Source organism: Antedon bifida, chromosome 4, assembly GCF_963402885.1.
Source record: "Antedon bifida chromosome 4, ecAntBifi1.1, whole genome shotgun sequence".
Classification (NCBI taxonomy): Eukaryota; Metazoa; Echinodermata; class Crinoidea; order Comatulida; family Antedonidae; genus Antedon; species Antedon bifida.
Genome location: NC_136229.1, coordinates 8,396,665 through 8,409,370, shown reverse-complemented (window position 1 = coordinate 8,409,370; position 12,706 = coordinate 8,396,665). Strand labels below are relative to the sequence as shown.

At 34.7% G+C, this 12,706-nt stretch overlaps 1 protein-coding gene across 2 annotated transcripts; it reads right to left on the bottom strand.

Moving 5' to 3' along the window:
* Nucleotides 1–828: 828 nt before the first annotated feature.
* LOC144841475 (uncharacterized) lies at nucleotides 829–12,557 on the bottom strand. Of its 2 annotated transcripts, XM_078697811.1 has the most exons (11): nucleotides 12,442–12,557; nucleotides 11,017–11,125; nucleotides 10,453–10,564; nucleotides 9,755–9,856; nucleotides 9,164–9,228; nucleotides 8,647–8,754; nucleotides 4,218–4,571; nucleotides 3,504–3,646; nucleotides 2,663–2,822; nucleotides 2,117–2,190; nucleotides 829–1,719 (listed from the first exon to the last, which is right to left on the bottom strand). In XM_078697811.1, exons 1-10 carry the CDS (start codon nucleotides 12,498–12,500, stop codon nucleotides 2,128–2,130), a joined length of 1,275 nt encoding a protein of 424 aa, XP_078553937.1. In that variant the 5' UTR covers nucleotides 12,501–12,557; the 3' UTR covers nucleotides 829–1,719; nucleotides 2,117–2,127. The 2 variants fall into 2 exon arrangements, with proteins under 2 accessions (XP_078553937.1, XP_078553936.1); XM_078697810.1 differs by having other exon boundaries at nucleotides 829–2,190.
* Between the last annotated feature and the right edge of the window lie 149 nt (nucleotides 12,558–12,706).

The following is a 12,706-nucleotide window of genomic DNA, read 5'->3' as shown; positions in this document are numbered from 1 at the left end:
TTATATACTGTTTTCTATGGATAAGTCCGAATAGAAATGAAATTAAAAAATGTATTTATTCAGACGAATATCTATGTTTTGATTATTAATTCGATTCTGTTAAAAATGGGGAAATAAGTTCTGTTAAAGCAGGGAAGAGTGAAGAAAAGCTACTATTTTTATATATCATTGGTGTAATTGTGTGGCGTGAGACTGGTTTAGCGTACGACTACGGCGTGTGAACCAACCAGTGGCTCACACTACGCCACGTAGCGGATCCCATTTCTAAGTTATGGCGATCACATCATGATGGAAATGTGTTCCGAATTAAAAGTAAAAATTGAACGGGAAAGCAGTACGCGGGAAAGATATGAATTAGACAGATGAAATGGAAAATATAATACGTATAAACGACCCAGGCTTAATCCAATCCATCATGGTACACATGGGGGCACTATGCTTTGCGAACAGTTCATTATAGTGTATGCCTCCTTGTTCATGTCGCTGACCACTTTACCAACAAAACTGTACGTTGAATTGTTCTATCATCGGTTATCGATGTGGCCGAATTTTACAACCGAAATCAATAATGATGACATGTAAAGAGTACTTGATGTATTGATTCTGGCTTACTCATTTGGCTAGTAAATGGCCTATTGTATTTTGTTAAGTAAACAAACAAATTGTGCCTATTGTACAGTAGTTGACCATTTCATTACTGAATATTATAAAGCACTGTGATGAAAAGACTAAACCCTAGTCCAATAAGCACCCCGGCCCTTTCCATCACACAAATGTGATGAATACGTCTCATTCGAATATTAAAAAAAACCTTGTTATATAAATCTCTAAACTCACACATGGTATATTTTATTTCTTCTATAATCATCTAACATTCTAGATACAGTAGTACTTGTTAATCTTTGACCTTGATCATAAATGTCTTTATTTTCGGTCATTTTTCTTTAAATGCATCTTGTTGCCCAATACAAAATTGGCCATTGGTCTTTTTCGGTACATTACCTTACCGAGAAAACGTCACAACATTGCGTTTTACACGATTGTCTATTAACATATAAATTCGAAAAAGAACGTAAATTATCAACACTACTAATTTAATTGAAGTTTCGCTTTCGAGCGTGACGAAGCACAATAGTGGTATTAAATCAGAAAGAAAAGCATGAAATCTATACTGTAATTAATATTAACGAATGCTAATAATATGTATATTATAGTGCATCAAGATAGTTGCTTTTTAATGTTAATGTTAAAACTATGGCGAATCGAATTACTTATTCAAATACGCATAGTTTAATACTGTACAATAAATTACAATTTAGTCATTCGTTTCTTATGCTTGGTTCCAACTAGGACGCAACGCAAGTCGCAAAAGAAGCGAATTGACCAATAAAAAGCGATAGAACTGTCGCTTGTGATTGGTCAATTCGCTTGCGTTGCGGCTTACTTACGGCCTTGCGGTGCGTCCTAGTGGGAAGCAAGCTTCAAACCTAATCTAAAATAATAAGACAAACACAGTTTTTGCAGTACTCTATAGACATTGGCATACTTGTATACCTAGTAGCATGTTCGCATCCTGATGGTTTTACATACAGTGAGAAAAAAAGTCAAAAGTCAATAAAAAAAAATTACCAAATCAGAATAAACAGTTTTACATTCATTTCTTTAAAATGTCCACAATTCAATGTACAACATATAGAAGGCGCACTACTGTAGGTTGAACTGAACATAACTAAATGCTGGAGGGCGCACTAGGCTGAACTAGCTAAAGGGTAGAGGGCGTACTAGCGACAGAGGAGCGAAATTTCAAACTCTTATACTGTATTATACAGTTCTGCAGTGAGGTAAGGTAAATATAGGTGATGGGACTTACAAAATAAATAAGAACTTTTTATTTTAACTATTCACTTAGGATAAGTTAGGTTATCCTCGCAAACGCAATATCCACATACGTTAAAATATTAATGCAATTATAAAAAAAACTAGTAAAAATTAAGATGTTAACACGCCCACATGATTCTTGGAAGTAAAGTTAAGAATGTCTTGGCATTTCAGGAGTAATTACAAATTTATCAAATAAACAGCACATTTTTTACAATAATTTACAATTTCACACCACACCTTCTGATCTTACACAAGGATTTGCTGAAGATGAACCAGCCAATCAGTCAGCGTTGGATTTGGCATTGGTGGCTAAAAACAAAAGATAATAATAATGATGATTAATACTATACTGTTTTGTACACAGTGCAAGAATATTTAAGGTTGAAAAAGAAGACGCACTCGGAGGCGGATTCAGGATTTTTTCAACAACGAAGCGCTAACATATAATTAGTAATAATGTATTATTAGATAGCAAAAAATAGTGATGATTTCATTTTAGCTGTCAAAAGGGGAGTGCCTGTCCTTGCGCTACCTTTAGATCCACCTCTCAGTTGTCCATCTATCACATCCTTATTCTCTAAAGCTCTGTCTACACTAGCAAACTGTGACAAAAAAATGTGATATGCCCATATATGGACACGATGTCATATCACTACCATATTTGGGCACATCACAATTTTTTGTCAAAAGTTTCATTGCAAATGAATTTGTTGGACATGTCTGGATCTAATTGTTGACATCTATAGTAATTGATGCAATGCGAACTTGATACAGTACTTACATTGCAAATAGTATCCTCAGTGTGACCTGTGACCTTTTCCAGATTGATTTGACCACTTGACGGGTAGCCTGGCTCAATCTTAAGCCTGCAGACAATGTTACCACAACTGCCAAACATACAAATTAACACATTCTCATCTTGCAGAAAATCAATGGCAAATCTAGGAAGAACATTATAATTGTGATTCTCTAAATATAGGAAAATCCATTGGGCTCGTTGAAGCTTAGTTATCGCAAACATTGGTGTGTAGGAACCAACTCATTTGTGTAATTATTATCTATGTTTGAATTGGCACATTGAGGAGTTATACTACACACAATTATGGAAAGTTGAATGCATTAGGCTAAAAAACAAGTTGTTTACAAATTCATTAACTACTAGTTAATAATTATATTGGGACTATTATAACACACCTGATTGAGTAGATTCTTGTCATTTGATTGGAAGATTGTGGGTCACATGATATTCAATAACTACTTCATTGAACTCATCATTAAATCACTTGTCATTACTTCATCAAAAGTGCAATTTCGTTAATGTGAGGTCAATTTTGTTATATGATGCACCGTGAGCAACCATGCGCGACACAAAGCTAGGCTGTCTGATCAACTTATAATATGGCCTAGCCTCTTGTTAAAAGTAGGTGTGTTATAAAACAAATAATGAATGTTTTATATTGGTACAATGGAGCAAATAATTTCATATGTTATGAACTCTTCATCTTTCACTGCATGAAATTATTTGTACCATTGTACTCATAAACATTCATCATTTGTATACTATATATTACTAAGCTGATCTTTAGAAGTTTGTATCAGTAGAGAACATTGAAATGTTTTACCTTTGTCTGAGACTATTAATCTCCTTAGCCAGGGGTGCGTGGGCTGTGAACTGTTTACGGATTTCTTGAATAGCATAACAGACATCACTGGAATCCATGGCTTCTTGAGCTGCATTATTTATGCTGACTCCATCACCAGCAATCTAAAAACACATAAAATAACAGTAGTGTTTACTTCAACCCTGTCTAAACAAAAATTGTGATGTGCCCAAATATGTTAGTGATATGACATTATCATGTCCATATAGAGGCAGATCACATTTTTTGTCACATAAAGTTTGATAGTGTATACGTAGTCTTAGTCATACATATTTTTAGCCAATGGGCTAATTCAGGTGTCGATTTAAACTACTAGTCTACCTAATAAAAAAAAGTAGTCACTATGTTGCTAGGGACTGGGCAAGAGCTCATGGGTTGTGACAAGACATGTACACTGCGCTGGTTCAAATAATTCTAGGCCTATAGGCCAGAAGTTAAAAAGAGGTGCAATACAGTTATTATTTGCACTAAGGTCCAGAGTTGAATCTGACCTAGTGCCAGGGTCCACTCACCAAACCCCAGACGTTATAATCATGCATGATAATTATAAAATAGTTTATCCATCCTGTAATTGGTGAGTTGCTTAACGTTTGTTGTCTAAGAAATAAAGTAATAAAAAATGAATAAATGAACAATTTTATTTTATTCTATTTCATCCTATCACAATGATTTTACCTTTACATCTGAACATTGACGTTGTTTAGGATCTCTACTAAGCTCCAAAGTAACCACGTCACTACCGTCATTGCTGGAAGCCAGATCAATGCACCATGCATTTTCTGAAAGGTTATTCTCACTGACCCCAAATAATTTGCTGTTAAGTTTAGTATACGCCTCAAACCATTCTGTATCTTCTTTCATTACAAGTATTTTCTTTTTCTTTTTCTCCGCCATAATCTGTAGCTTTTCCAGTCCTATTTTAATAAGCTGTTGCAGATTCTCTTCATTGTCAGAAATACTTGATGTTAACATTGACATCATTGAGTTACATTTCTGTAGCGCTGCATCTGTTAGTTCTACCTTTTGTTTCTGTGAAAAAAACAAAGTTGTAAAGATTATATCAAAACGATTATGGGTCATTCCATGGCAACTTTTTTTTGTCTCACGAACACACCAAAAATTTCAGTTGCCAACTCCAAGTCATTAAAAAGTTATGGCCATTTGAAAATGTTTCGTCTGTAGCATTTTTGGTCTTAATAAATTACCTTTTTGTAAAGTTGCATTTTTAATTAGCCATATTTTAAAAACTATTAAAATGTACATGTTTGGCAAAAGTGCCAGAATTTTGGCATAATCAGTAGAGGACAATTTATATTGCCGACCACTTTTTCCATATATTTCTGGAGAATTTATTGTGCAGATTATATCCTGAATTGGAATATAGCACTGATTATTTAGAGAATCTGCTGGATATGTTCATGAATTTTACATAGACGTCCATATTTTCTTCTGATCTTTCAAGTATTGTTCCAATGTACCATTCTTTATCATAAGTATATGCAATGTACTGTTCAGGTTGATAACTCATCCGGCAGATTGATTAGTATGTAACATTGAGGACCTGTAGATTTGTCTTCAGACTCATGCAAATGAATTGTGTTATATATGTCATCTGAGGATAGCCTCCGCATTTGTAAGGTATCTTCAGAAACTGGTATAAAACTATGATGTCATCGAGTTCCGACAACTGTCTTTGATTGTGTGTAGCGTTTATCGAGGTCATAGTGTGTCATGTTTTCTTCAACCTGTTCATTTGTAACATAAAAAAACTTAATGTTTTTATATGCCCATTCATAAATTTGCTTTGCTGTTAAGATTTGGTTGTCTACTGTGGCTTGCAAACTTGCCCGTGCTACTAATCTTTTAGTTGTGCTTGCCAATCCGTCACAAAGGCTCTTCCCGTGACTGGTTGCAAAAAAGTGCCATTCAGCTTGCAATCCATGGTCCTTGTTATGGTAACATAGATTGCTTAGGTTCTTGTAGTTCTTGTACTGACTGGCAGTACAATCACTAAAATAAATAAGTCTTCTCTGGTAACACCTCTTTTATATATGGAATTAGCGAAGAAATAAAAGCATGTACTGCAGATGTATCATGTTTTAAACAGTCTTATATTACACTTGTACTAAGGCATTTAAGTTCTCCCTCTTCTCTATAATAGATGACAAACGGATGAAGAGTAGCCTGGCTGTTTTCCCAATAAAATCTCTGAATAGCGTCTTGTATCAGAAAGCTATAATTTTCTGCAAAGTCCAGAAGCACAATTGCTGTATCATTCTGAATATTTTCAGACCTCAGATAGGCAGCTTGAGATTTTGCAACAAAGTGATGTTGCCGAAGCTTGTCAAATGAATTGCAAACCATTTCAAGAAATTCCTGAAGTGGTGCCCAATCAAATGTTTATATGAAGCATTCTTTAAATTCTAAAGTATATGTTTAAATCATTAAGTCATCTTAATCTTATTAGTTTGATTACCTATACAACAGTAGACCAATTATAGGCCTACAGTACATGGGTTGTTACAGTATCTTATTTCTTTGATGATGATAAAGAAATATAATCCAAATAAGTTCCTCTATGGTTTGACTTAGTTGTTAGGTTCTATGTTTTCAATCATACAGCTTTTATCTTCATATAGCCTATACATATTTGCAATTGCTGCTGTGTGCATTCACTCTAGGGCCATCTTTTAGCACATGTATCTTTATAAAAAAATAATTATTGATTTTTTTATTTCATTGATTGCAAAATAAATTGGGGTCTCTAGGGACCAAAATCTCGAAAATTAATTGAGATACAGCAATTTTTTTTTCATATTTTTAATCTATGACCAAAATATTCAGCAATATTATTGTCATATTATTAGCTTTAATAGTTTTTAAAATATAGCTAATTCAAAATGCAACTTTACAAAAAGGTAATTTATTAAGACCAAAAATGCTACAGACGACACATTTTCAAATGGCCATAACTTTTAAACGACTTGGAGTTGGCAACTGAAATTGTTGGCGTGTTCGTACGACATATAGTTGCATATTACAGTATATGTGAGTTTTAAGGAAATCTGAGGGGGTACCCAGCCATCCCATTTGTTGAGTTGGCATTTTTTTTTATTTTTTATTTAATCGGTATATAAAAATATATTAACAAAACGACAGTCAAAGACTAAAAGGATTTTAGTAAGCCTTCCCCGAAAGACAACACCAGTTTGTTTCTTCTCTCAACAAGAGTAGGTAAACCAGTAACAGACAATGCATGATCATAGCACAAATAGTTGTTACCTAGCATGATTCGCAATGCTCTCTTTTGTACCTTTTCAATAGACTTGGACATATTCTTAGTGATAGCACCATGCCAAACAGGGGCAGCATATTCTAAAATAGGTCTTATATAAGCCATATAAACAGTCAACAGATCATTAATTAAGATTCCAACTTTTTTCAAAATGCACAAGGAAAATAAACGTCTAGAAGCTCTAGACACAATATTATTAGTGTTAAGTTCCCATTTCAGGTAATTTTGAATGATTACACCAAGAAGCGTCATGTGATCAACTACTTGTAAAATGGAACCACTCAGACTAAAAGAAGGCGATATAATATCGTCCGACTTGTCCTTAAGAAAATTGACAACCAAGATATGGCATTTGGAGGGTTTGGGTATCATGTTATTGGATGAACACCAAACACTCAGATCATCTAACAGGGATTGCATGGAAGGCAAATCACCTTTGCGAACAACCTCCCCAAGTGTGAGGTCATCCACATATTTCCATCGTCTGCAGCAATCAACACAAGCATCGTTAATAAGTACTAGGAAAAGTACAGGGCCAAGCAATGTCCCCTGTGGGACACCACAAGTCAGTGACTTGGAAGATGACAAAGTCCCAGCAAACTTGGTGTTGAGAGAACGGGAAGTGAGAAAGCTGCAGACGATGGGAATTATGGACGACCTCACACCCAGTTCAATCAACTTTATAATAATAACATTATGATCAACACGATCAAAAGCTTTAGTAAAGTCAGTGGCACATAGGTTCACATAACATTTACCCTTCTCAACATCTTTGAGTGTAGAGACTAACAAGATAGTGAGTTGAGGAAGCCTTTTTCCTACTACCAAATTGACGAGAATCTAATTTACCCTTAATATCTTCAAGAATCCACTTAACAATAAAAGATTCAAATACCCTGGCAAGAATATAGGTAAGGGAAATAGTTCTAAGGTCAGAGACAGAACTAGCATTCACAGTTTTAGGAATGGGAACTGCAGTAGCCCTTTTCCAAAGGTCGGGGAAAACACCATCCTTCAATGCATGATTGAAGATATCCGCAACAGGTTCAGCAAGTTCAGGAGCAAAATCTCGATATAATTTAATAGGGGGTTCATCTGGATGGCCAGCTTTGTTAGGCTTAAGATTACAAAGGGCTTTTAGGACCTGACCAGCATATATTAAAGGTGGTGGCCCAGGGGCTGGGAGATAAGCAGGCAAATCGTTTAAATTAAGAGGAGGGATGGCATTACAAACACTAGAGAAATGGGCATTAATCTCAGAGGCAGTTTCAACTTTGGACAGCCCAGGCAAGGAGAAATTAGAATTTTTAGTCTTAAGATTACATAGTTGTTTAATACCTTTATGCCACATGGCAGGGTTGTTACGTTTAAGACTTAATAAGGAATTACAATAATATTTGTTTTTTGCCTTTCTAATACAATCTTGGACTAAGTTGCGAATTGAACGCCACTCATCCGTTCTACCAAACCTACGAAACAAAGTTTGTCTAGAGTCAATTAATCTTCGAATCTTGTCGGACATCCATGGCTTGTCAGCAGTGCGCTTGTTCCTAATCAGCACAGGAAAGATCTTGTTAAAAGCACCATTCAAAATTGAAGAGAACATTTTGGTTTTTCGATTGACGTCCTCAATATTCAGCACATCATTCCACTCATGGGTTGTAACCCATTGACCAAAGGACAAAACAGAGGAGTCACGATATGGCTGAGAACGCACTGATAGACGCTTGTGCTGAGGTAAATTGGAATGGAATGGAATGACCCTTATTTTTTAATTTAGACCAGTTGTTGCTTATTAAATGTTCATACCTGGTGTTCTAGAATATTGGAGAAGTTCTCTTCTTTATTCAATAGCTCTAGTTGACACTTAGCAAGGCATTCTTTGTGTTGTTTGTATAGCTCTTCATATTTTTGCTTCTACAACAATATTTAATAATACAAACATATGAAATAATCATACTACAGTATAGGTTTTCTGCAGATATCATTGCTACAAGAATAATGCGCCACATGTATTTTAAAGGCGTTCTGTTTGGGAGTTGACAGTATGTGGAAAGTTTTCTTAAAGATTAATATAATAATAATATATATAGTAGAATCCCTCCTTTAGGAACCACCTATTCAGGGGACACTTTCCTGTGGAACGAGGGAGGATATATATGTTAACACTACAGCCAACCGCTATTCATACAGTAGGACACTTTAATGGGTCTATTGAGACCTGACGGTGTCCCTTAATAGAAATTATACTGTGGTACAGGAAGGTTATGCCTCATATACATTTAATTAATTAATAAATAAACTAATACATTTATTGCTTTTTTACCTTTGATGCAACTGATTCTAGTTTTTGCTTCAATGTTGATATTTTATCTTGTAACAAAGAACTCTCTGTAACATATGTAAACAAAAAATAAATCAATAAGTGTATGATTTTTTTTTCATTGAAGTCTAGTTGTTCTGAATTGTCTATAATTGGTCCTATTTAACTATGTTTCCTCATAGTTTTTAAATATTTTTTTCAAAGTTTTATCTTTAAAACATTTTAAACAATTTTAAATATCCTTTTATACTAACTTTTATTCTCAAGTTTTAAATTTCTGTATTGTAACATTGTTATGTAATCATGTATTGTATGTTAATCTTGACCAAATAAATGAATGAAGCTGGGCAATTTTAAAATCATTTAATAATTAGTAACATTTAATTTTTATACTGTACATAATGTAGTAGAACCCGTCCTTTGGAACACCCCTATTCAGGAACACTTTCTTATGAAACCAACGTGAGAAATTATATATTTTAAAATTTGTTTGTTTCATTCTTTTTAGGCCAAAACTTTAATAGGCTACCATTATCATTATTTTTTTAATGGTAGAATATGGTATTTTTCATTGCCTTTGAACTTAAATATTACCTTCTTGGGCTTTTTCAACCAATTCCTGAATCTCATCTTCTAAGTCGAGTAAGTCATTACTTACTTTCTTCTTCTCTTCATACACCTTTTTGTATTCATCATCTTTTAAAATAATCAGCCAACAAATATGTTAATACAATCATGTTAAAAAAATTTAGTTTAATTTGATTTTCACAAACAACCCTAATGAAATGTTTTGTTATTTATTTATTGTCAAACATAGACGCCGATATTATTATTTTAAATATATCAAACGACAGATGGTGCTATTTAAAAAAATCTTAGACATCATAGTATTGAAACTGGGTATGGCAGGAATTTCCGGAATGTTTTTTCTATTCAACACAAAGGAGAAATTACACTGAACTGCATTGGAACAAGAAAAAAAAAACAAAAAAATAGCTCCGGCAATCAAGAGACCTTAGAATTGAGCAAGAGACCTGGGAATTGAGCAAGAGACCTGGGAATTAAGCAAGACACCTGGGAATTGAGCAAGACACCTGGGAATTGAGCAAGACACCTGGGAATTAAGCAAGACACCTGGGAATTAAGCAAGACACCTGGGAATTGAGCAAGACACCTGGGAATTGAGTAAGACACCTGGGAATTGAGTAAGACACCTGGGAATTGAGCAAGACACCTGGGAATTTAGCAAGACACCTGGGAATTGAGCTAAAACTGTGCATACTGTGCAGTACCTTTCGATGAGATTGTTGGCCAGTTTTCTTCATTCACATTCACCAAGTAGTCTAAAATCTGTAACCTGGTCTGTAATGCTTGTGAGTCTTGTTTCAACTTGCGATATTCTTGCTAAATAAAAGTAAAGTTTTCGAAATAGTATTAATTATTAGGCCTATATACAGTATGTATTACAACAACAAAAAACAAAATTAATTGCATTACAAAAATACATATGAAATTTAATATAGTTTAAATGATACTTACTACAGTTAGAGGAAAATGGCTGTGGTACAAGGGAATGTAGGAAGCATTTTGCCATTTTTTCCCTATACTGACTACTGTTTATTCTTTTCTTCAAGGTCCAGGCTTTTGGACTATGATCGGTAATAAAAGTCTATACAATACATTACTTTTGTTTTATATCGAACAAAATGTTGATATGTATATTATATTATTGTATGTTTGTAGAAATAAATAAATTGAAAATGGAACACTATGACTAAATGTCATACGGCAGATGAATATCTATGTATGTGACCACACAAAGTATCTTCCATGGCCCATGGGTCCATTGTACAGACCTTAGACAGCGCCAACTTTGCTTTTCTTGTAGTACAATCATTTTTTCCATCGTCTTCACCACCAAAATCTGAAAGGATTTTATGTCTTTGAAATCCTTCTTCAACTGATCTAAAATTGATAAAAGTTGTAGAAAAAAAGTAGAATTACAAACAAGCATGATGAAGGCATAGGCCTAGTAGCCTATTAATTAATAATTATAGCCTAGTCTAGGCCTAGACTTAGGGGAAGCCGATCACTCCGGCCGCGCTTCACTCCGGCCGCCGTATCAGTTTAGCGCGATGTTATGCACTCCGGCCGCTATTCAATTCGACTTCCTGTGCAAAGGGGCCGTTAGTGTGGAGCGCCCATATCTACGTTTTCTATACTGTTCAGTGTTATAACAAATTCTTGGTGACCAAAAGAATTAAAAGAAAAGAGAATTTAAATGGAACTAGTTGAATATTTATTAGCAACAATTTTACTTTTTTCATTAACATTCAAAGAAGTTGGAACTGCTTTTTCTTTCAAACTAAACTTAACTTAACTTTTTCCTTTCAAATAATCAAATACCCGTCTAATTAATGCTTGAATAACAATAACTGCAGTCTTTTTATTTTTATTTTCTATGGTTGATATGTGATTACTAATCAGAAGGAATAAGTATAACATAAACCCCACACTCTCCTAATAAAGCATAAAACCTGGAATTGTATCAAGAATTAATATATCATTTTTGTACAGTCCAATTTACAATGATTTTATATTTTAATTTATATATGATAAAAATAATACTGACATAGGGTACATTGCAATCAATTACATTAATTAATCACATTACAATTAAATTATTTTGTTTTAGCATTAGACCTAATTTAAAACACTTGCGATGCTGTTGTGATCCTGAAAGAGAAAAAAATATACTATATGTTACGAATGTTTATTTTGATTCTCTACAAAAAAACGTGTCTCGGTTGTAAAAGACTCATTGGGCGCTCCATAGCTGCGGCCGGAATGAATCGCGGCCGGAATGAATCGCGGCCGGATTGAAGCGCGGCCGGAGTGAAGCGCGGCCGGAGTGATCTGTATTCGACTTAGGCCTACTAGCCTAGTACTAGCTAGATAGTATAGTAATTAGTATTATAGCCTACTATACTAGCCTAGTAACTAGGCCCCGTAGGACCTAGACTGAACAAGCCCGGATACTAGGACAGGTACTACCTAGGCTAGGCCTACCATGCCTGCCTATTTATTGTTGTTTGACTGACTAGAGTGAGTGCGTGAGTAGTGAGTCTGCCTGGAATGTGAGACAGACTGGCTGGCTGGGGAGTGTGAGCTGCTGCTGGTTGCTGCTTAAAAGCTGGACATTTGGATCATAACTTCATTTTCAGTCCAGTACAGTTTAATACTTAATCATAGCGCATGAAAAATGACATAACAATCCTTACCCACGAATAATATCGAGTTTTTCAGTAGAAACAACTCCTCCGTTTGTTACTTCAGCCATCCCTCCAGGCTAGGCCAGATAAACAGTTTTTTACAATTTAAGTTTAGCGCTTTACGCATGCTCAAACGTCGTAAAGGCAATAGCTGAAATATGGAGCGCCATGAGTGTGTGAGCCAAGAGTAAATGTAAAGTTAAATTATCTAACCGTAATAATAAATATTATTGCTTATTGACATTTTGATTCTTCAGATTTGATTTAATTATTG

Bases quoted from the DNA above. Each gene is read 5' to 3' on its own strand.
- LOC144841475 (XM_078697810.1), bottom strand. From the start codon at position 12,500: ATGGCTGAAGTAACAAACGGAGGAGTTGTTTCTACTGAAAAACTCGAT. The intron at 11,126-12,441 runs GTAAGGATTGTT...TATCAATTTTAG, and splicing joins AAACTCGATATTATTCGTGG to ATCAGTTGAAGAAGGATTTC. The intron at 2,823-3,503 runs GTAAAACATTTC...TGTTCTTCCTAG, and splicing joins ATTAATAGTCTCAGACAAAG to ATTTGCCATTGATTTTCTGC.